The sequence below is a fragment of the Oxyura jamaicensis genome, chromosome 11 (assembly GCF_011077185.1).
Source record: "Oxyura jamaicensis isolate SHBP4307 breed ruddy duck chromosome 11, BPBGC_Ojam_1.0, whole genome shotgun sequence".
NCBI lineage: Eukaryota > Metazoa > Chordata > Aves > Anseriformes > Anatidae > Oxyura > Oxyura jamaicensis.
The window spans coordinates 17,242,246-17,267,784 of NC_048903.1; the positions used below are offsets into that span (position 1 = coordinate 17,242,246).

Below are 25,539 nucleotides of genomic sequence, written 5' to 3' on the forward strand. Positions count from 1 at the left end.
GGTTTGGCCAGCTGAGTAAGACAGCAATGCAACAAACTTCACAAGGTCATAAAAAATTCTTCCACTAAAAGAGAAAGTAATACTGACATAAAGTTATACAAACAAGGTGATAGCATGTTCAGTTTTTTTAGTGTTTTAGAGCAAGCCCGCCTGCCTGCCCAAAATAGCATGGGGACACTTTTTGTGAAAACCGTTTTACGTATTGATAACAGTATAATGAACAATTAATAAGGATGTGGAACTTTATAAAAATAATCGTCTGAAATGCAAGACTGGATTATTTGTAAATAATTACATTAGGGGACAAGAATGGGCTGTATTAGATAGCTTCCTAGTGTATAGCTTTGAGTGTTGTTCCCTTTCTGACAGCACATGCATCTATGCAACCCTGTAAATATTTTCAGGGTTCACTTTTCCAGTAATATGAAATGAACTGTCTTTCTGTGGTCAGAATCTTCCAAAGCTTGATTACTATCACATTACTATTTATCTGCTTTTCATTGACTGTAGAGAAGTAACGTGTAATACCTTATATTTCATGAGTGATAATGTATTATTTAAAGCCAATAACATTCAGTTTTACTCAAGGATTACATCTGTCTCCTGTTGTGATAAATAATTAATGCTGGCTTGTATATCTCATCTGCATGGTTGTTAATTGAAAATACTAACAATTTCCTCTACATTTTTTTTTCTAGTTTCAGGCCACAGTAAAAGAAGGAGTCACAGGTGTAATAGTAAACTTAACTGTTGGCGATCGAGATGACCCAGCAACTGGAGCGTGGAGAGCTGTCTACACCATTATTAATGGAAATCCAGGGCAGAGTTTTGAAATCCATACCAATCCTGAGACAAATGAGGGAATGCTCTCTGTTGTCAAAGTAAGGATAATTTGCTATTGTACTGCATTATCACTGTAAGTTAATTCCCCTGAATTTACCACATTGCAGAAGGCACAGCAAGGATAAGTTACTCAAAAATACGTTCTTGGCTACCAGCTCTTGTTTCCTTAAGCCACTAACTCCCTTTCTGTTACAATAACTTTGCTTCTTTAGTGATAACAACCTGCATGATGCTAACTACACTGCCCTTGTGCGTAAGTAACAGCTAGTTTTGTTGGAACCATCACAATTAATTAATAGTGAGACTTTACAGTGCTGTTTTGTTTGTGACTGAGAGCACAATTAGAATTGAATGCCACATTTTGTTCTCAGAGAACAAATACCAGGGAAGTAAGGAACATGGCTTCAAACTGAACTAGAGTGCTGTCTTTGGTTCCACATTTCTAAAGTATCATGAAAAAAAAAAAAAAAAAAAAAAAAAAAGAACATTACCAGAACATTACCTGTCTTTGTATGAAGATAATCAAAGATAATCCTGTATTAAAATAAATAAATAAATAAATAAGTCCTGGTTGCTGCCTGTACCAGAATTTTCTCTGTTTGAGAATATCTCAGAAAATGCATTTTCAATTCTAAAGAGTAATGGAATATTTTTCCATGGCAGGGGGTTTGGTTTCAATGTAGGAGTTGAGAAAAGAGCCTTATGTTATTTATCATATATAGCTATTAAGTATAACTCTGCTCTGTTTGAAAAATGCATGTAACATCATAAATAAGTGTGTATATGTAAGAACTGTATGTTTGAGCTATGACAGAAAAATATATGCTCTTGAATATAGAGACATGTCAGTCTTTCATTAAGTGCAACTGGTCAGCTTGCCAATAATAAAGCTCAAATGAAGATGTTTAAAAATAACAGCTGAATAGTATAACAGTATGAATTCTTCAGTGTGATGAAGTAGAGGAATTATGAAAAATTCTAGGATACCATGATACGTCTGTTAATCTCAAAGCATGGTGAACTTTCTGGTTTTCACATTATATTTCCCTTTTTCTTCAGATGAATGATAATATAAATGAATGGTATATAAATAAGAAAGGTAGGAAGTATCTTCAATGCACTTTATAACTACTGTCACGTCTATTGCTAAGCTCTGGCCAAGCATCAGATGCAATAAATGCTGTTGTCCCTTTCTGGCTAATTTTGTCTCCCACAAGCTTTGAGTGGGAAGTTGAATGAAGAAATGTGTTAAGCACTCTCTTTGCTCTTTCTAATCTGATTTATAATATTTTACAGCCTTTAGACTACGAGATTTCAGCATTCCACACGTTGCTGATCAAAGTAGAAAATGAAGACCCACTGGTTCCAGACATAGCCTATGGCCCCAGTTCCACAGCAACCGTTCAGATCACTGTTAAGGATGTGAATGAAGGCCCTGTTTTCCACCCGAACCCAATGACAGTGACAAAACAAGAAAACATCCCTATTGGCAGCGTCGTGTTAACAGTAAATGCCACTGATCCAGATACTTTGCAACATCAGACTATCAGGTGAGTGCAGTACCCTCTAATTTTCATCCCCTAGAATCTGAGTGTCTTTTGTGCCCAATAATTTGTCTGCCAGTACAGAGTTAAATTAAAGTCATTTGGGCTCTAGATAATAAAAAGTGGAAGAAGTGGCCTCTTTTTTTCCTGCAATGAAGAGATTCAGTATGACGGAGACAAAGAACTGCATTAGACAGGGGACAATAGTTTTCCAGGCTATGAGAGTGCAGTGGAATAATCGAGTGCCACAAGTAATAGATATATACCTTTGCATAGTGTTTCAAAATAACTTTTAACCTGCTTGTTTATACCTTTTCCTTCATGAGAGCCAGAGAAAACATGTAAAATTGAAAATGTGGATAGAACAAATCTATTTTACATATTGATTAAATTGGTTAATGATCATTTATAATGTTCCTTAATGAAATAATGATTGTACATCCATGTTCAAGGGCTAAGGGACAATATTTCTCATTGAAACACTGAAGCTACAGTAAGCTAGGACTTGTTCTTGCCCAGATCAATGCAAGTAAATGCTGATTTCTGTACTATGATAATGTAATCTATACAGGCACCATGCCACAAGGAGCAAAGCTGGGTATTAAGTGATGCCATTGTCTTATAAATTGATCCACCTTGACTGGTCTTTTGTTTTCAGATTTGTTTTTAATTTTTTTTATGAAAGATCAACAGGTTTTTCTCTAATACTAACTTGGCTTTACAGACTGCTTTTGTTAGCATTCGAGGACTGCAGATAAGGCACTAAAGCTAAAGTCTACAACTGTAATTTTTGTTTTTCATTCAGGAGTCTAATTTCCCCTAGATAACAGAGTATATCTATAAAGGCATAAATATCTTAGTGAGAATGTCTTCAAAGTTTTACCTAAACAATGCGTAATATCAGTCTATACTGTGGAGGTAGATTTCTTTACTATTACACGATTATTTAGCATTGATTTTGCATTTCCTTAAGAAGGTCTGGCATAGGTACTGTTTTACAAAAGGAATGTTGATTTACAAAAAGATCTTGAATGTGTTCTTTGTCAGTAATAAATGTTGGTAAGCATGCCATTGTAAAAGACTGCACTGACAATCTTGGATTCAAATAATGAGCAGGTGAATTTTATCAGGTGAGCGTTGTCATCTGCAATAAGAGAGGAAAAAGGCAAGGCAGATAATTAGAAGCTTCAATTCTCTGCATCACCTCAAAAATACCTAGTTAATGGAGTGTGAATATTTCAGTTCTTTCTATCAAAAGCAACTTTGAGTTTTGCCATTCAAAGATCAGTTTATCTTAAGGATGATTTTTAGCAGATGTCATTTCCCTCGTTTTCTAAATTTATTTGTTTACAGAATGCATTGATATTCTTAATTTTAGCTTTTGCTCTAAGGATTTATTTCTTTCACTGTTGTCACGCAGATTTGTGTTGACGGATGGTAAAACTACAGGATTTCTATTGCATACAGCAATATGACCTTCAGCAGCACTATTCAGAACATGGTTTGTGTAGTGAAAAGATATTTATGCCCTTTGGGATTGGGACTCAGTTTAAGAAACAATTATTGAAGTTCTCCATAAGTTTACATATTTCCATGGCAGATAAGTAGAGTCATATTAGTTATTCTAACAGTTGATTTTGCAATGCTAAAAGAAAAAAAGTCAATAAAATATTTGGATTTGGTTATCAAAATGAACAATCTGGAACCTATTATCTGAATTTCTCTCCTTGACCAACTAATTTTGCTGAATTTATCCTATCTGAATTGCCACTGAAATTTTAGGAAATACTAGTAAGACAATGAAAACTCTGTTAGCTTTGTGTGTTGTGTGTAACCAGCTGCATAACAAACACTTTTTGCAGTCCACCACATCTCACAATTGGTTGCAAAGGAGCTCTAAAATCTTGACCATTACTGGCTCATAAACTACAAAAAAGTTTCTCAGAAGTGTGTTCATATCTGTGCAGCTAGAATTTGGAAGTTTTTTAACCAAAAGCAAGATTTTCTTTTGTATTCTGCATATGAAAGAACAGAAATAAGCTAGTTTGGGTTGGGAATGAAGAATGATTATTTATGGAAACTATTTAAAAGGAAATGCTTGTATAAGTTAGAAGAAAATAGTGCAAATATAATGGAAATCTGGGAAAAAGTGGAATGCAAGGCTAGTTTCCCTACCTTTATGTCCTTCTGATAAAACAGAAAAAGCATAAAAAAGCATTCTTAGAAGATATTTTTAGCACTGACTAATATTACTGAAACAAAGCTACCAGCAGTGAAAAAGGAAGTCTGCAGTATATGGGAGCAGCATCTGCAATTTGGGTCATGTGAAATTGCATGTATAAAGGCCAAAGCTACTCACTAGTTTGGGTCTGGCAGAAATGTTTTTGTCTTAAGTTTCTACAGGCATTTGTTTAGAGTTTGGGCCTAGGTCCAGAGCTTTTATGCAGGTTGCATGCCAAATTACATAATTCTCAGACTATTCTGTAATAATTATATCATCAGAGTCTTTACTCTGATTATACTGGTAAAATAAAGGCCATGCAGACGCAATACAGAATTTTTAAAGACATTACACTAAATATCAGTGACAATGAGAAAGCAATGTTGTGTGTCTGCAAGAGTCAATGAATATCAGATTTTTATTCAGTGTGCTGTGTGAACAATGTCCATCACCCCCAACAAAGTATGTGTCTGTTCAGAATGTGCAGAACAGATACAAACAAAATAACAAGAGTATTACTAATTTTACTTTTTTATTTCCAGCCTATAACAAGTCTAATTGCAGCCTTATGTTTTTGGTTAGTTTTCTATATAAAACTTGTTAGAAGGGGCTGATGGCTATTAGTAATCAGGAAATTTAATTACTCTGCTAGATATAACATTATAAATGCATTTCAAGAACCATGAACAGTGTATTGAAACCTTTCGTGCCACTGTCCATATGTAGATTGAATTTATAGTTTGAACACTGCAGGTTTGAATGAGATTCAAATTACTTATCTCTTTGAAAAATGTGGCTTATGTTGTAAAAATTCCTAAAGACAGCTGTACTTTTGAAGCAATTTGCCTTCTTATTGTTCAGCTTGGTGTGTTTTTGCAGACTGAGAAATTTCATTTAAAAGCTCAAACAAGCTGGCAAAAATGTATTTCACTGAACAAAATATGACTCCAAGTATTTGCTAGACTCAAAACCACATAACAAGCTCTAGCTATTTGTTTTGCACACAATTAGCAGTGAACTTTCAGAGTGTCAGCTCTTCTCTGACCTACTGATGTTAACATTTAAAAGAAGCTCAAGGGAGAAACATCCTATTGGAAACAAGAACCAGGTGCTTATGTTGGCCAGCCAAATAATGTAGGCATCTGGTTTAATCTTACTCTAAATTATACCTGTTTAAAACTAGGGTAACACTGACTTTTCCCAACTATGCCTATATTTATGATTTCCTGTGAAAATGCTGCAATGAGTATAGTGCGCTTTGTACCACGGATGTAGAAAGGAAGGAGCAGACAGAACAAGGGAATTTACCTGAATACATACATTTGGGTGGTGAGCAACATTTTTACCTCTGTGATCACTGCCAGAAAGAAAAGAAACTTATTGAAGTTGGATCGCATTTCTTAGATTCATTAACCTATTTTTGAAGTATTTAATTTCCTCTCATTTCCAACTTTTTTTAGAATTAAAAAAAAAAAAAAAGAAAAAAGAAATCCAGCAGGCACCATTTTAATTATAACCCAACAATTTATTAATAGAACAGTAATGAAGTTTCTGAAATTTGATTTCTTAATCAGGGATCATTGTTATTTTTTTTGCGAGATTTAAGAGTTTAATTTTGGGTGCCTCTTCCCAACCTCTGAAATTTTAATCAGAAGTTTCAAGTGTACATGTCAATGAGAAGTTAAAGGCCAAATTTAATAACATTTTCCACCTTGGGAAATTAAAAAAAGAGTCTTACTCTCTGAAATCCATTATTAACAGTAGATCTTAATTAAACACAGTTACGGTCCTCAATATTTTGTCTGTGTGGAGAGATTGGTTTAAGTATTTTTTTCCTTTCTGAATTCAACAAGTCCAGGATACTCAGTAGTTAGACTTTTAACTATGTGTAAATAAGTTGTTTACTGCAGTGTATTTGTAATTTTTAATTAAAGCAATGTTATTCTCTGGTTTCATGGTTTATCATGGCGATATATTTTTATTACCTACTGTGCTCTTGGATTTTAAATTATTTATGTAAATATATTATTGCAGTATTTATTCTCAGTAAGCAATTTGACTCAATGCTTCAGAGATATCTTCACAAGAAAAGTTTATTATAGCTCTAAAGCATATCTAATTCATTAAGTAGAATTAAAATGCAGTATTTGAAGCTGGAGAACATAGAAATGCAACCCAAACTACAATAAGTTTCATGGGAATATGAAAGGTTGCCAAAAATATCTGAAGCAGTATATGTAAGCAAGTTGTGTGTGTGTGTATTTTTTTAATCTGCACCTGATTCCAGCTGAGTCCACATAGTATAAATTGTTTCTGGAAGTATGGAACAAGGTACATTGTCAAAAAAAAATAAAAAAATAAAAGCCTAAAATTCTGTAAAATAGTGATGAGACTATGCTGAAGTGGGATCTATATAGTTCAGTGAGTTTATTCCAAATCTCAAAAAATACTTGAGAAAACTAAGGAAGATTCACTAGGAAAAAAAAAAAAAAAAGGAGGGGGGGGTGGGAGTTTACTTCTGTTACTTCTCTTGTTGGTACCAATCACTGCCCTTGTATGAGTGACTACATAAGCCAAGAATAGGAAGGAAAATTCAAGAAATCTATTTCATATCTCTTGCTGGATTTTTTTCAGAGATTCTGAACCCCATTGGAGCTAGGGTGAGACTTCAAATCATGCTCCTCACAACCAAACCCTTTAAGGGATCAATTTTACATACTTTTTTCACATCACGCCTTTTAAAAGTGCTTTTGTTGCAGATAGAGGTCAAGAAACTTGCTGTTTGGGAAACTGCAATCACTTGCAGAAGTAATATATAATGAAAGACAGAAAGGCCTAAAGAGTGAATGCTTATGAAGTAACATACTTAGTCATTGTTAAATATGTCTCCTAGAGTCTGAAGGACTTGTCTTTGATTCCTAACAACAGGAGATTTGTTTTCCTTGTGCAGACAGAAGAATAGTTCTGTTGTTATAAATGAATGGCTAAGCCATGCTCTCTGCATGTAGCACTAGAGTTTTTCACTGTAAGTTACACCCAAGAGCATCTGGAGTTGGCTCTGCAGTTTTATTTATGACCTGCCTGAACTGAGCCATTGGGAATTTGCAGCACATCTCTGGATCTGAAGTTGCCATATATTGGACAGTGGATTTTTTTTTTTTTTTTTTAAGTTAGAAGGAAAGACAGGTAGAGAGGGAATCTGCTTGAAGCAAAACTTTTTCCCCTTCTGTCTTTCCTGCAAAATTTTGAGACACAGAAACAGTAACTCTAGAGAACTGCATGTATGAGGGCAGGCAAGCAAAGCCAGAAAAGGAGACATCCGATTACTTCTAAAAGAAAGAACTTGGCCAATTCCCTCATGCTACACAATTACCACCTATAATTTTAGGTACTCTCCCATCAATAATTATCTCAACAGTCTTTTTACTGAGGCTGTTTCTTGCATGTGTTAATACTAGCAATGTTGGTAATCACGGTGATATATATGTGTAATTATCCTAATATTAATACATTGTCTTTTTTTTTTTTTTTTCCTTGTTTGACCAAATGGACTTCCACCTTTTGTTTAATAAACAAAGTCAACATGCCACTCTTTCCCTATACAGCAAACTTAATAGGCCTGCATAAAGGTGGGAAAGGAGCAAAACTGTGTCTGGAGCATACTGCCCCTCTTTTATTCTCCTCTCATACCCATGATCACACTGATTCAACTCTGGAAGGGTGATAGCAGCTTAAGAGCAAAACCAGGCCCCGTTTCTCCTGTTCATCTGATATGTAGCTGGCCAGCACTGTTCAGACAGATCACAGAGTCTGAATTAACTTGGTGGAAGCAACTGGTAAAAATCAGAATCACCAGTGTGAATTCCCAAGATCAGACTTAAGAGAATAAATGAACAGAGTAAAATCCTAGTGCTGGGACCTTAGCTGAACTGCCAAATCTGGAAACAAGGCTCTGTAAGATCTATGGGCATCATCTTACACTGACCACTCAGGAAAGTCACTTTGAACTCTGTCAGCTTCAATACTGGAGTTGCACTGTTAAAGGACCTACTCTTCCTCAGAGTAGTGAACCGGTGTTGATAGTTTGCTTTCCGAAGTCTGTTATTCAGCTCTCTTGTTACTCATAGGGATTCCCTGGCTTACTTAATTTACAGCCAACCTGTCAACACCTGCCATTTAACACCCCAGGGAGTTCCTAGGAGTCCTCAGTTGCTTCCAGCATTTCTCTTGGTAAACAGCTCAAAGTCTCCCTAGTTGTTTCTTTTCCCCCTGTTCTTACCGATATTCTCTGTCTTTGTGTTGAGGCAGATATTAGACCTCTTCTTTTCTGCTTTTGTATATCTTCATTTTTATTTTTAGTGCTCAACGACGATCTCATCTAACCAGTTGGTGCTAAGTTTTGATATCCCTTCTTTGCCTTGCAGGGAGGTGGGGGAACCTTCCCACGCTCTCTGGTTTATCTACGCTAATGTCTTAGAACTGTTTTGTTCTTCCCAGCTGTTGCCAAGGTTTTGGGGGAAAGATTAATGTATGTGAACAGGTAGCTGTAAAAGCTATTTTTCCTTATCCTCTCCTAACATAAATGGAGGCCCAGAAGAGATCAAATTTTCACCCAGTCTGAGTGAGCCAGGTCTCCTGAAGAACAGTGTCCCTTTCCTGAAGGAGGGGAAAAAAAAAAAGGTGGTGGTGGTGATAACGATGTAGGGGGTGTTAATCTCTCTTTGTTTCATTAGTTCCTGAAATAGCAGAAGTGTATGAATTAAACTGTTAAAGACAAGCTAATGCAAGGGTCTCAGGAATTTTCAATCAAGTCATTCACAGTTTTGAAGGGAACCCATCTATCAGAAACCAGCCTTTATCACTCCTGACAAGACTTGTCAGAGGATTGTATTCCTAAAATTTTCTATCTGCTCTACTCTGTTGGCATAAATTATACCTAATATGCTGATATTAAAGCTGTATATGATAAAATTGAGAACCTGTGTTTCCGTGTAATCAAATAAGCCATAGAAACCAATTTTAACTTCCCTTGATATTACCTTAAGAATCTAAAATTCTTGATTAATAAGGATAAATGTAACATTTAAGGGGAGTTTAATTAGACCCTCTGTCTTTTTTCTGCATAACAATATTATGCCATATTATGATTTCCACTATGTCAGCTCTCAGAACAAATGTCTGTGAACTGTGAAATTATAGGGCACATTCCTCATGTCACTGACTAAACAATATTGCAGATCTTCTTGAGAAGTGTAACAATAGGATATATCAGTCACAAGTTATGCTTGCAGTGGAAGTCAGATCCTAACAATAACTCACTTTGTCATTGCTGTTCTCTTCTGGTTTCAAATAAGGCAGGATTTTGCCTCTGGAAGAAGTAAAGAGTATCTTGATTATAATAAGTTGGCTATCAAATACGTGGATGCCGTGTGAGGAGGCAAGTTGACAGGGAAGGGGGTGGTAGGAATTCAGTTAGTATTTTATGGTCATTGAATTCTTGAGTCCAACTCAGCCAAGTTAGATTGTGCCTGCGTGCCTGGATGTAGCTGCCACAGTTTTCAGTGGTGCCTTGACAGAGTTTTATTTGCACTGGTAATATGTAAAGACTGTAACCCCAGTGACCAGTGTTATTTTATAACACAGCAAAAGCTGGGAAACCAAGCACTCAAAAGTTTGCCAAGGAGACCAATTACACATCTAGGCCAGACTCCTGTCACAAAGCAGAAGTGTATAATTAAGCCATTCTTCTTGTTCTTGTGGAGCTCAGTGCTTCCCTCTTTAAAGCAGGTGCAGATCTCAGATGATACCAGAGCAGGTGTTGCCAGGTATTCAGTTCCTGATTGGAAACAGGAAACACTATAATTCTTTCAGAGCTTTTTGCCATACTGTGAAGATATAAAGTGCTAATATTATGGCTACATTTCATTAATTTGTAGTCTCCAGAATAAAGATAGAGTAAACCACGGACATGCTGAATTCAGTGGTAAAATTCCCACTGAATCTGGGTATAGAATTTAATCTCAGAGCAGAAGCTTTCTGAAACACGCAGAGCTTCTGATATATGTTTATAACCACTACTGAACAGCAAAACATCCCTAGTCTGGCTGTTTCAAAAAATGAAGAACCCCATCTTTCAGACTCACAAATGATTATTTTTAGAGTGGAATCTGAGTTCAGTAAGGAAATTGTCAGAAGGCCTAAGCACTCATTTTTACTAAATGGAGCTCTGCAATGTTACTGTAATAGGAAAAAAGTCTTCTAGAGTTCAACTGGAATTTTTCTATTAACTTAGTAATAAGGACACCAATTTCTGTAAAATAGCTTCTGAGTAAGAGTGAAATTATGCACTTTGTTAAGCAGCAGTAACCCTGCAGACCCATTCTTGATTCCAACATGAATTGCTCAGGACTGACTTCTTCCTATGACCAATATGCTCTAGGTAAATATGCCTATAGAGACATGCCTGCCTACGTGTAGCTACATAATTATTATCCATATGATCCCTTGGGGCAGCTCTATTGGGTAGTACTTGGCGTAGCATTGCCTTGGAGATACTAACATGTATCACCCACATTTCATTGAATATTTCAACCCCTGGAGAATTTTTACACATTTACCTATTTTAATGTGTCTGTCAGAATAATGTTTCCTTCTTTTCCTTTTAAAAAAGAAATTTCCAATAGAATTCTACCCGCCTAAGGCATGGCCTCTCTGGAGGTTCAGCCCTGGGTCATTGGTAGCATTTTATACATAAAAAACAAATGCAGCCACAGAATTTATCTGATTATGCTTCAGGGCTAAAACAAGAAAATGTTTGTATTAATAGGACTCAAGGTTTGTAGCTTCAAAATGGAGAACTTAAAAGTTGCTTTTGGCCCTGGAAGCAAAGTTAACTATGACTAGTTATGACCAAAAAGTGAAAGACTGTTGGTAAAATGTCTGCCTTGTTGGTACCATACTGCATTCAAACAAGGCCTAGATATAAATTTTGTCAAGAAGCATCACTGTGGCATCACTGTGGCAAATTAAGGTTAACCAAACAACTGTAATTCTTCCATTTCTTGTCTTTTCAGTGCCTAACCTCATAACCTCTAATGAAAGCTTTTTTTTTGTGTCATAAATGAATACTTATATGCAGCTCCTTCTTCTAATTTCTTCAAATTTTCCATCACTGTCCAGCAGATCTCTTAAAAGCTGTATATTTGTCAGGTTGCTTAATGTACATCTGGAAGGGACATGACTGCTATAATGATGAACATGAGAGAATAACTGGGCTGTGTAGAGTAGGCTTGTAGTAGGCAGTGCATCAGAGCAAGCATTTGGGATATAGCTGTGTAGAATCTGACTTTTAATGTTTTTGTTCAACAAGTGAAAAGTAGTATTTCATTTTTCCAGCATTCCTTGAAGGCACAAGCAGAAAGAGAAAAAAAAATCATCCCAGCAACCTATAATAAATGTAACAACCTAGACTTGATGACATTATAAATAAAGCAACTAAGACTTGCTTATACACAATCCTGAAAAGTGATGATGGCCAGACAGGTAGGAGGGGGCTCCATGGATTTTAAAGTGCATTTGGACAGCTTGAGTGTCTAAGAACCTGATTCATAGAGATCAGATCAGGTAAATCACACTTCCCTTTTCATTCGTCATGGCCATTAAAGACAGCGAGTTAGGCAAACCCAAGTGAGTGGCCTAAAATAAAGGAAAAGTTATGACACGATATCACAAATTGCTTCAACATTTCTGACAGAAAGCGATTGCACTTTTTTTTTTTTTTTTGTATATTTCAGTGTACTCAGTCAAATAAAACTCAGATTGGAGTTTATTGGTACATAGCAGTTAATTATTACAGTAGGAAACTATTATTACAAAAAGAATGAAAGAGAATTAATTTTCTTCTGTAAGAACTGCACCCATGAAGTGCAAAGTGTATTCAAAATCAGCTGGGAAAAATGAAAACTTAATTTTTGTTACTACTAGCTAGGGATAAATATTCCTTTTTCTTCCTATTATTGGATTGGGATTTTTTTTGAATATTACATTCTCACATTATCAGACATGCTACTGAAGTTCTAACCTACCCTTTCCTTCTTTGTTATTAAATGCTACAAGGTTGGAACGTACTTTAACTCAGTGGGTATTAATTCCTCAGGCCTATAAAACTATACAAATGCATCAAGACAGTCTATTTTCCTACTACAAATACAGTTATTTTTAAACAAAGCTAAACTAAAGAACTAAAAGGAAAAACATCTTAATTGCTGCAATAATAATACCTGAGTTAGATATTTTATGGAATTGGTTGAGTTCTATTTCTGTGGAAACAAGGATATTAATTTATTGGCTCTTCATGTGATTTAGAAAACCCTTTGAGAATTTCCAGGTATTCCAGATAAACTCAGACCATTAATCAAACATCAGACAGCCTTGTATATGTTTTTTACATAGACATTGACATGAAATTTGCATCATCATATTCATGTATTGTAATACACAACTGAAAACATAATCTGATGCTGAGCAATGGTAAGGATGTTGTTTTCAGTAAGACTTCAGTTTAACGTGAGTTGTTGCATATGTGCTTCTGTATACTTTTCCAAAAGTAATGCCTACGCAGAGTGATTCTCACATCTATGTGAATAACTAATAGAATTTCCTTAAGTCCTCCTTGGACAAATTTATTTTGTGTTTGTGTGTAAAATACTTTTGATGAATAAACACAAGGATTTTAGAAAAAATACAGGAAAATGTAGGCTGCTAAAATAAAGTTAATAAAAGCCCAACTCTTTTCTTGTAGAATAACCCCATCCTTAATTCCTGCTCTAGCGCTGACCTTTAGAGAATCTAACCTTCATAATAGATGCTTACCAGATGAAATAGCGAATAAGGAGTTAACTATTTTTTAACTGACTCATGGGTTGGAAGTCAACTGAGAACAAAATCATTCAGGTTTGATTCCATTTCATTCTAAAATATAATTGGATATTAGGAGAAATTTCTTTATGGAAAAGGTTGTGCGGCATTGGAATAGGCTGCTCAGGGAAGTGGATGAGTCACTGTCCCTGGTGGTCTTCAAGACACGTGTAGATGTAGGACGTAATAGAATGGTTTAGTGGTGGACTTTAGTACTAGGTTAAAGGTTGGACTAGATGAATTTAGAGGTCTTTTCCAACCTGAGTGATTCTGTGATTTTGACTAGGCTGGGAATTCAACATATTTTCTCTCTAGAGGCAGAATTTAGGATATTCACATAAAGGGTTTGAGCCAGGAAAAGCCTTTCATTCCCCACTCCCAGTGCTGTGTACTAGCAGGAACTTGAATCTGTGGCACGCTGCTGCTTCTGCCAAGCTCCCTGGTGGTGGGCAGGGGAGAGATGTGGTGGCATTTTGGTCTTTAGAGCTGGCATCTATGTTGTGGCAGGGGCAGGAGGTGGGTTAATGAAGCAGTCCAGCCTTCCTGATAAAGCTTTACTGCCAGACACCTGTCCCACAGGTACAGAAAAACAAACAAATCGGGAGATGTGTAAATTAAAGCATGCGCATGGGGCTGTGTAGTGGGGTGCACAGGGGGATCAGTGGGTGGAAGGGGCTGACGGGAGCCTGCAGTGGCAATAGCAGCATGGGGCTCTGGAGGATGACAGGAGAGGCCAGGGGTGATGCCGCAGCCTGCCATAGGTTTGCACAGCTCTCTCCCTGTTGAACAAATCCTCTCTAAGAGATGTCAGTTATTAATTCAGTTGTTATTGTGAACTAGTAACATGAAATACTTCTGGGGATCAGCTCCACATACAGCAAAGGCTATAAATAATGGCTCAGGCAGTGCTCTAATGTGAGGGAGAAAAAAAAAAAAAAAAAAAAAAAAAATTCGAGCCAGCTTTTTTGCCTGGATCAGGTTCAACTCTACTCCCAGGTTCAGTGTTTCCCTTTTACTTGGGGGAAGTCTGGATTCCAATGTGGATCTTTGCCACTCCAGATTATGCCTGTCAAATACATGAAAACACACTCTTACAGGATTAGCAACTAAACTACATCGTATCTCACCACAATGAGCTTCTGGAGAGAGAACCCACACCAGCTGCATACTTTTTATTAGCTGTTACTTACACACTTTGAGCAGAGCTGGGGGTACAGTGGTGTGTACTCGATGGGGACAGGAGAGCAAACAAGCCGGAGTGAGACTGTTTCTCTTGCCAGGCCCCTAGCCGCAACCTGCCAAGATACTCAGAGCCACATGGAGGCTTTTATAAGTCAGCAGAACATTACTGCTCTCCTATCATCTCCTGCATTACAGTGCTTGCCTTAGAAATAGCTGAATCTTAGAAATGAGTCCTGTGCAAGTTCAGCCAACTCAGGAATGTCCCAGCTCTGTCAGCACAGAAAACTATTTCGATTACTTTTCTGGCAGTATCAGCTTCTTCACAGATTTTCTTTCTGAGTTGCTACTTACTGCATGGTCAATTTATTGTGTGTTAAATTTTGTTCTCTTACACTAGTCTCTTTTTTCTTTGTCCTTTGTTGCTAAGCTAAGAAAAAAATAGTGAAAATGTTTGTGCTGGTTCATCGCAGTAAATAGTCTTATATAAGTGTTTTGGCTTCAATACCTGATACAGCCAAGGGATCCCTAATTTATTTTTTTCCTTGAAGAAAAATTTCATGGAATTAGAATCTGGTCTCAACTTACTTTGTTAGAAATATTCGGTCTTCATAATGAATTTTTTCTTTCATAGATTTACTTAGGCATAGAAAATTGCCCCATGATCAATGCGATAGCTTTTCTGTAAATGCTAATTGCCGGGTCTGTCCTTTTCTGTAGTTACATGTTCTTCATAGCAGATACTTCACACCCCTGTTTGAGGGATCCAAGATAGACTCTGCTTCATCGTCTTTGTTACTTGGGGCCTTTGACATTATCTTTGCTGACCTTGACTGGGCAGACATTTTCTTCGTGGCATCTCTTTTACAACTGTAACTAATGTTGTCCACTGATTGCAAGGCTGAGTTTGTGAGTCTGGCACTTATTTTCTAGAAAAGGTCTATCTTGTTAATATATTTGCTTTTTCTGGCCATGATCCAGATTTTTCTGGCAGAATAGATTTCACAGAGCTACTGCATTAGCTACTGCATTTTCAAGGCCTCTGACTTTTAAGCATCTGTTCATTCAGAAATGTTTACTGTCTCTTTCAACTCAGAGTTAACAATTTGTAAGATTCAGTATTTTTTCTTTATTTGGAATTGCTGTGTTTTGGCTAAATCCTAGTTCATGACTTTCATGACTTCTATAACAGTACATCTCTTCCTCCTTGCCGGGCGCCGCGGGGGGCACCCGTTTGTTCAGGTTTTCAGGATAAAAAAAAAAAAAAGGCTATAAGTCATAAATACTGGGCACATTTTTCCCTAGGAAAAATTCCAAGCATTGTCTAGCAGTTTGAGGATAATAATTTAGTCTTCTGTTAGAGGTAAGTATTTTTTTTTACTAGCCAGCATGATAAAAAAATACCTCACATTTTTTCCTCTTTCAAATTCCCATTTAGGATCCCTCACAAAGTCAAGGAAGCATTTCCTTTTTAATTTGTGTCAAATTCATAGTTTCAACTTTCCAAGAATTTTCTCTGGCATTGAAGAGGTAAAAATGGCTACACATATTAAGGGGATATGAGAGAGGAAAGTCACACTATTAATAATTCTGAATGCCTTGAGGACAGCCAGAGGCCATGGTCCCAGTGATCCCATATGTGTATGTTCTGAAAGTGTTCAGATTTGGACATTGTTCATTTCATTTGTGTTGTTTGTGAATATTCTTCACTACCGAATGAACAGCGGTAATTAAAGGCAGTTGTGTGCATTTAGTATCAGAGGAAGTCATCCTGCTAAATCTGCAGGAACCAATTCAAGAAATGTTCTCCTTGGTGTGGCTTGCTGCTCTGGCAGTAGGACAAATGACCCATGAGTGTTCTAAGCTTACTTTTAAGTTATTTTCAGAGTGACAAGGAGTTATTCCCCATCTCTGGGATAGCCCAGTCTTCTAGGATCTAGATCCCATCTAGATTTATACTGGCCTGTAATTCTTTAAAAAGTTCTGATGAGGAAAATGGAACAAGAGGGCAACAAAAGAGGCAAGCAAGCATGAGAGAAACAGATGAACAGGGGATGCCTGATACATTAACCTCTGCTTGAAATGGCATTGATATTGTGAAGGCCTTAGATTGGCACAAGACATAAACTGTGCTAAAATGATTATTCAGCATATTCACCAATTTGCTATGCTTTCCTTTTGGAAATTAATTTGTGGAAATATTAATCCCATTGCTTCCCTACAAGATGGGTCCCAGAGTTAATAGTTGTTGATGGGGGCCAGAGGAGATCTCACAAACAGCCAAGCATCACATCGGCACCAGTTACAAACCTGTGCTGGAGCCCAGACTGGCGGCTCCACTGCCCTGCTTCTTGGGGGGAACGCTTCATGACTCTGGGAAGTATTAGCCAGGGCAAAACTGAGGTTTTATGGCAGCTGGTCAAAGTAATCCACTGCTGGGAACAGCCTGGCTCCTGCCAGTAAGATCTGCGATGCAACAGGAGTTGTATTGATCCAGATAGACTAATGCTTCACAGCAGTGAGCCAATTCTCACCACTTTTCTGTCTATCCCTCAGAAAAAAAATACCTCCCACTAAATCTGGAGAAATGTGCTACTTCGTGGCTGTGTTCAATAGTGACATTTTAGTAGTGAATCTGCTGGGCTCTTAGGAAAATTTTCCTATGTTTGAGAGCTACCGGGACCCCAGCTTGAAAGAAAAGCAGCAAATGGATTTGCAGTGGGAGAAGCTGCTTCTGCTGGAAGCATACTTGCAAAGATCTGGCATATACAGAAACTTGATAGGGTTTTACTGCCAAAACCTTCTCTAGGTACTTCATAAAAGAACCTCCAGCTCTTCCCGTTGATTAGCTTTCGAGGCACAATTGCTGCAATGAAAAAACTTTTACTGATTTGCATGTCGGCAATTATTCTAACAGTAACAACCTGATTATGCTAGGTGTGTTAGTCCCAGATATGGTGTATTATTCCCTAGCTTTAGGAATAATTCAGATAGTTATGGCCTCTGGGTTCATTTAACCATAGCCCTAATCACTTCTGATTAAAAAAGACATAAATGTGTTTGTGTTGTTGTTGTTGTTGTTACACATCAGCTTCTAGGATTTTTTTGCCCTGAAGGAAAAAAAAATGGATATTAGTTCTTGGTGTAGAGAAATGTTTGGAAGACTGTACAATGAAAATAACAAAAATGTTTTCCTTTTCATAACAGTTTATTTAACTACCTCATTATTACAGTTTTAGTAATTTCATTTGATTAATTGCTGTAGGTTTTGGTGTATTATTATTATTATTATTATAATTGCAACGACTCTACAGTTACTTCATGTGTTTACCAAGGGTTTTACTTCTTTATTTATTTATATTTTTTTTTCCACACAAATAACTAATTAGTCAACCATTTTCTGATCTCATATTTCTCAGTAGCAGGGGACTAGAAACTGAATTTCATCTGATTTTTCATTCTGTTTTGATCATATCATTGTAGATAGAGAATTGTGATGAAAGTGAACCTGCTAAATCACTGATGTGACAAGGAAAATAAAGCCAAAATGATGAGTATTTTTGTTTAGATGGTGAGGTGGGGTGCATAATTTAAAAAGTGCCTTGCAGATTAAAACAGAAGAAATTACTGTCTGTAGTGTGGCTGCAGACCTACAAACTGCTCCTTTCGGGCACAGAACCACTCCCAGTGCTAAAATTTACCAGATGAGAGCCCCAGCCTGCTCACTATCTGAGCAAAGCATCTCATTGCCTTTTAAGTCTCATGCAGAATAGAGTTAACATTTCTAACACTTTATTTCCACTGTGCTCCCTGTGATTCAGTGAGTAGCAGGAGACAATATTGGGTATATATTGATCTGTCTTTAGCAGTAGAGAAGAGCAGCTGAAGCTCTCTCATTTGACCTTCTATGCTAAGTCCCATATGCTCCAATTTGCCTGCACATTTTTACTTGGACTGGACAAAAACATTTCTGTGTGAGGTAGGCTACTTAATTCTGTCTGTGGGGTCTGCACTTGGCTCTGAATGTAGTTAAGAGAAAATTCCACGAACAGATATATCTCAGCATTACAAACCCCTCCCACCCATATAAAACTATATGTCACAGCCCAATTAACTGCAAAAAAAGATTTCAGTAAGCAATTTGTTGTGGTTTTGTTTTGCTTTGTTGTTTGGTATCATTCCTGTCAAGATTTTTTGTTTGTATAAAATATCCTTGTGTGTGTTAATTTTTATTATTTTTAATGGGAAAAAATGGAATTTTATTTTTTAAAACTGGAAACAGAATGTTACAGTATTTCTAAGTGTACTGGCATATTGCTATAGACCAAGTAGCGTCTAAAGTTTCCATTTTTATTTTGTCTGCCTTTTTAAATACGTGGTAACTAAAAAGGTACACACTTTCAGTCCTAAAGATCAGAAAAAAACTAATAGCTTCAATATTTTGGAGAAATTGTTTTTACACTTCCAGCAGACTTTACTGTCACCTATTACTTGGTTCAGACAGGTACCAGAAGAAGGGCTGTAGGAGAGAGAAGCCATCCTCCCAAGCACTGGGCAGGCTCCTTTTCTTGCCATACATTTCTGTATGTAACTCATAAACTGAAAGGGTGACTGAAAGAAGATTCAAATGGAAGCTTGTTCTAGAGAATATTCTGTGTTCATATAGCATGGAGGAGATTTAGGAAAAACCACTGAGCTTCTTCAGTGGTGTGCTCAGCCCCGTAGTACCACAGCGTTCCTGCTCTGGTTCTCTATAAAACACATTTCTTTAGAACAAGCTGAAAGGCATTTTTCTTGAGACTGAATCAATGGAAAGCTGATATTAACATCAAGTGTCTGACTGAAAACATGGATGTGTAAACCTTAAGCCTTAAAAAGCAATGTATATCAGTTGTGTGCAGCAGTGCTGTATTTAGTAGTGTGTATATCGTGTCCACTCCACATCCTCGCAGATATGTCTGTTCCTGGGAGGGAATTATTACATTATTTCATGTGCCAGATTGGCATTGTAGCCAGAGAAGTATATGGCTATTCAGATAGGGTTAGAATAAAGTATGTGCATGCTTATGTTCATACATAAACTAGAAATTCGAGAGACACTTTGGGATCACCTGGGAAAGAGCTGCTGCAGTGAGTTACTACAGAGATCGTCAAGCTCAGCCTGCAGAGCTAAGCTATGCACTAGTGCGTAGCTAATGAATTCACCCTGGAATATGTCCAGTTTATCACACAGAAATGTGAATTTTGTGACCAAAAAATGCATAGAGTGACTTGTGGCACAACATTGATGGGGATTTTAATTTATTTTTTTAAAATTGTACTCTAAGTTGACATTTTCAGCCTGCAAAAATACAGACAGTCTGCAAGCCCATAAATCTGTTCCATGAAGCTGAAAAATGGCTATTGCATAAATCCTCTATCCACAGTAAGTTTAAAAATGCATCTGACCTAATACCTTTCTCAGCAATGTTGCCAGAAAATGTGATTTTTATGTTTTATTTTTTGTTAATGAAGTATTTATTCTTATCAATAATAGCATATTTCTGTTAAATTTGCTTCTTTTATTTTAACATTTTTTATTTTAAAGAATCTACCCAAAGTAATTTGAGCGTGCCTGAATCTCTGCAGGAGAGCACTACAGGAGATATTTTACAGCCTACTGCACATTTAGCATATAGCCATACTTTTAGTAACAGCATTTCAACCCAAATTGAATGGCATGCATTTTGTATGATCATATATTTAATGGGAAAAGATGGCTAACTATGCTTGGTTTGCCGTTTGCAGTGTGTCAGTCAAATACGGGGAATGGAAAATACAAGTAGACAGTTTAGCTTGTTTTTCCTTTCCTTTCTGAGTTTTTAACAGTGTCTTTTGCAGGTTGTTGGGTGCTTCTTAAATCTCTTAATAGAAAATGTTTATGAGGGATATGTATGTGTCAAACCTACCAGATACAGGTAGGTTTATGATACAAAATGAGTCTTAAAAACTGTCAGAGATGGTATTGTGGAATCACATTTTCTGAAAGCCTTGAGGATCAGGAATCAACATGTGTGTTTATGCAATTGATTAAGAAAGATCTAACAGGATATTGGCACTGTTGCCTTTGTCATTTCTCTTATACCATGTATATCCTCACCTGTAGGTTTAGAGAGGAATAAATGAGTAGATTTTAGTAACATTCTGTGCTGAAATACTTATGCTTCTGTTTTCCCTGTGATACGAAATTCCACAGTTGCTTTTTATTTTGTTACCTGTGATGGGAATTGTGTTTTAGGTTGTGTCCCCAGTACAGTGGACAGATATATAGGCTAGCTTAAAATTTACTACTAGTAGTCCCAGTATGGTACTAGTAATGGTCTATGGAGTTCAACATGTTTGTACAACACTCTTAAGGCGTGATCTGATTGTGTGTGTGTGTGTGTGGTCTTTTGGGGATGATAATCTTTGTGGATCCCTTGCAACATGGATATTCTATGATTTTATAATGCAGGATTTATTTTTTTCTGTTCATTTATATTACATGGATGAAAAGGAAAATGCAAAAATTAAAGAACTTGTTCATTTGACTGACTTGGTAGGGCTGCATGTGTTGCTGTATCATCTTATGGGTGTCCTATTCACTGGATGACAAAACAATATTAATTATTCAAAAGGGATATCCATTAGCTGTTATGAGTACTTAAGATTACCGGTTCCCACATAAATGCCCAACTGTTATTGTGGTAATTCAAATGTCGTATGTATAGCTGAATCCTCTAGTAGCCAAATCTCCTGTGTATAAACCATAGACTTATTGCAAATAGCGTATTAAGCTATTAATGTGTCATATGTACATATTGATATATAATGTCACATATATTGATATATAATATCAATACGTCTATAATAGAGGGAAATGCCCATTGTATCCCCTTGGAAGGCACAAGGCCTACATGCTTGGGTACAGAGCAGTGTGTTGGAAGCAGCGTGGAATATGGGAATTAGAAAGTGCCAGAGTAGCATTGCATATTCATTTGCCAACAGCAGTGAAGTTTGTATATTTACAGAAAACACTACTGATTAGTTTTTGCCACTCTCTCTTCTAACACAAAGACATTTACCTGTTGACATGCCTTTGTTATTTCAGGCAGTTTTATTTGAATTGCTAATAAATCATGAGAAAAAGGCTTAGCTCTGAATTATTACTCAGATATGCCTGCAGAACACCCTAAGCAATAGCAGAGTTATGCTGAAATTTTTGTGATCTCGTGCCCATAATAGTAATTACATAGTTCTGACAACACTGCCACACTAACTGCATGCACTCATTTAAAAGGAGTTGCAAAAGAAGACTCAAAACTATTAGGACAGACCAGTGCCAACTGCACTGGGGCTGCGTAGTTGGCATTGGCACTTGCTGGACTGCAGACTGTTGCTGACTGTTGAAAGAAGTGCCAAACAGTGTAATGCTCACATGCAGGCTCAGATCCAGGTATTTCCAAATTGAACAGCAAACTACCAGCCTGAGTTCAGCACATAAAAAAAGGAGATGTGAAAACACACTAAACACAAGGACCATGGATCATGTGTTACTGACCTGTATGAAATAGTGCTTAGGGGCTACAGTGGAAAATTTGAGGCAGTAGCTTTCTTTCTGGATATTAAATGGAAAATAAACCTGTATATTCACCTGCATCTTGAAATTATTATATATTTTTCATCAACAGTTGTTTCAATATCTGAAAAAAAGGGAAAACCCACAACTACTCCAAAGACTTTCTTCCAATGTCTTTACTGACACACATATATATATATATATATATATATATATAAAAGTGAAAATATAGTTAGAGAATATTAGATGTAATATATGTCAGAGAATTACTATTGTTTCCATTCCGCATGGTGGGATAGCAATTAGAGGCCCTGCTGTACAAGGCTGTGGATATACATACACAACATGTAAGTTGCTCTCCCAAAGCTTATAACCTAAAACCATATAGGAGCTGGGCTACCTTTGTTATCATGCAGTCAAATAGCAGAAAAAATGCATGTGTCATAAATGAATCTAGGGTATATTTCATCTGGAGAATTGCTGTGTTGCAGTTGGTCTTCTTTTGTGCTTTTTTCTGGTGACAAACACTGCCATAATTTGTGCAAGCAAAAGGTAAAGGTAGCACAGTGGAAAAGATGGAACACAATGATGGGGTGCAAGCTGATCTCTAAAGCTCTGCCTCATATCATCTCTACATATAGCATACGCAGCACCACACAGTTTTAATCCAGATATGTAATGTTACACTTACAGTTTGAGAAGTGTTTTTATCTTTCTCTTAGAACAACCGCTTTTTTATATAGGTGTGTATATTTATGCTGCAGTTGCTATGCTGATCTCTCCCAAATACCTGTAAATGTTTTTCCAAAGGTAGTTGCTCTCAATTTTTCAGGTGGACTTGATATAATGAGATGAAATTCATATTGGCTTGATTTAAAGATTACATAATGTCTGTATTTAGAGAATTTTTCATTCAGAGACAAAAGAGAGTTCTCATGCTGAGCTCTTAAGCACAGAAAATATGAAGTTACCTTCCCCACTGATCATTTCACTTGAGTAGTTCATGAAGAGCGCATAGAAAAAAATCAGAGACTGTCATTATATGGTACAGTCCCAGCAGGAGCAGGACAGATATGGTAACTTCAATATGTTACCTAATTGTAGGTGAAATGCTGTGGAATCAGTAATTTGGATAATGTGAATGCTTTTCATTCAAAATACAAATGTACCTATACTTAGGGGAAATATTGGGTGTATTCCACTCTGATATTTTTTCCTTACGTCAGCAGGACCAGGATCCATAAAAGTTGCAAATATGATTTGGAAATCTGATGTATGAACAAGCTTTTTTACATTTCTGATACGGACTCCTTCCAATCAGATTGAACAGATTGAAGCACTATGAAAATAGTTACTATCAATATTTTGACACTGTAAGTTTCACCCAGGACCAGTCAGTGTACACGTGCATACATGCATACACACATGTATGCAGAGGAGAGAATGAATTTTGAATCATCTATTTAATTCTGTTTTAAATATTGTTTTAAAAAGCAACTATACAATTTGAAAATGACAGTAACTACTTCTCTGCATCTTTAGAACTATTCAAATGATTCTTTCCTGTTCTGCATCTCAGTACTTTTGATGTCTCTCATTGCTGTATTCTTTCAGTCCTTTAGCAATCAGCTATAGATGTTATCCTTTTAAAAGCTCTTCAAGGCAGAAATACATCCTTACCATTTTAACGCTATGAATTGGGTGTGTAGCTTGAATTAAATGACTTCCAAGATTCCATCGTGACAGAGCCAGGACTCGGAGTGCAAATCTCCAGGTCCTAATCATGCTATAACAGTCTTGCTCAGTAGTCTACTGCAGTGGCATCTTAATGCCTGCAGTCAGCTGTACAAAGCCTAACTGCAGGATCCGATAGATGTTTAATGGGTCCAATACTGCTGTACCACTTCTTTTCTGTTGCATCTTTTTGGTCAGAGGGTCTCTGTGGAAGGCGACTTGAGCAATATCCAGATGTGCAAGGCTGGAGAACTGCCACCCCAACAAGCCTTTCCAGATCGCTCACCTTAACTCCTGTCATTGCTGCACAACAAGCTGGCACAGATGTGTCATTCAGCACAGATTTGGCACTGATTTTTTCTGTTGTGGTGATGCTCAGTATGTTCAAAATGCTTCATTTTGCTTTCCTTCTCTTTCTGTTAAAACATAAGAGCCAAGACCCCTTAACTCCACATGGGAAAAGTCTGGCAACTACCAAGCTCTGGAAGTCAAAAGCAGCATCTGGCTCTGTGCCTAGATGCCTGGCTGCTCTCCTTTGACCCCCTGGGCTATTTGACTGTTGGCTGTGAAATGGTTTTTTTGTCTAGTGCAAGGTTGTGGCTCTGATTAGATTTCCATGTCCATATTATCACCAGTGTTCTGTGTAAGAGTCTTCTGTGCTAATCAAGCCGCCAGCCACAACCACCATGCATGTCTGCTAGCAACCCCAGGAGGTGTTGTCTGAACAATTTGCCTGCATTACAGGAAGGAGATGATGACATTTAAACATTTTAAATTATTTCCATATATATGCTATTTTATTTTAGTTCTGCACCAAATGGGCAAAGTGCACATTTTGATTTGTATTCTGTTGTTCTGCAGCTATAGCCTCCCGGCATCTGTTTTTAGGTCTGTATCTGAAGCATATACTTAATGTTTCGCAGTAGATGATCCCAGTCTAAGAGAATTGTTTTTTTCTGCTTCCTTTGCAATACTTGCCTTACATATAATGCCAGGGCATGAACATAGTGCAAGGAGATGACAAACAAAATAGGCTACAACCACTTACCCATGCCCTGGTGTTCACATAAAACCTTGGGGACTGTGACTTGTTGACATGTTTCAAAACTAAAGAACAAAATACAGAAAACCTCACAAGGCAGCACTAAATTTCACTAGTGCAATGTAAAGTCCAGAATAAGCAGTAATTGGCACTCCAGAGAACACAGTCCTGTATACACCCATACAGACTTATCAATGTGCTTGTGATTTTCAGAAACTTGAGTGGGTGCAAGTAGGCACAAACATTTATGTTTAACCACCTAAAAAAATGGTCTGATTTTCAATACTGCCACACAATTGGATACCACTAAAGTTAAATGTAAAAAGTGAAGCTGTGTATTCTATATTTCTTTTTTATATATATATATAGTGCTTTTCTTAATGAGTCTGAATGAGTCTGTTCTAAATCTTTTGCTAGCAGAGTCCTCAAAAAAAAAAAAAAAAGAACAAAGAATAATCAGCTG

General features: G+C 36.9%; 1 protein-coding gene across 4 annotated transcripts in view; it reads left to right on the top strand.

Annotated features, from left to right (window-relative positions):
- The window catches only part of CDH13 (cadherin 13), a 475,482-nt gene that overhangs the window by 413,034 nt on the left and 36,909 nt on the right, over nucleotides 1–25,539 (top strand). For all 4 annotated transcript variants that reach the window (XM_035336422.1, XM_035336423.1, XM_035336424.1 and 1 more), the window contains 2 exons: nucleotides 699–881; nucleotides 2,140–2,393. In XM_035336422.1, the coding sequence (XP_035192313.1) occupies nucleotides 699–881; nucleotides 2,140–2,393 (437 nt within the window). The remainder of the gene's footprint in view (nucleotides 1–698; nucleotides 882–2,139; nucleotides 2,394–25,539) is intronic.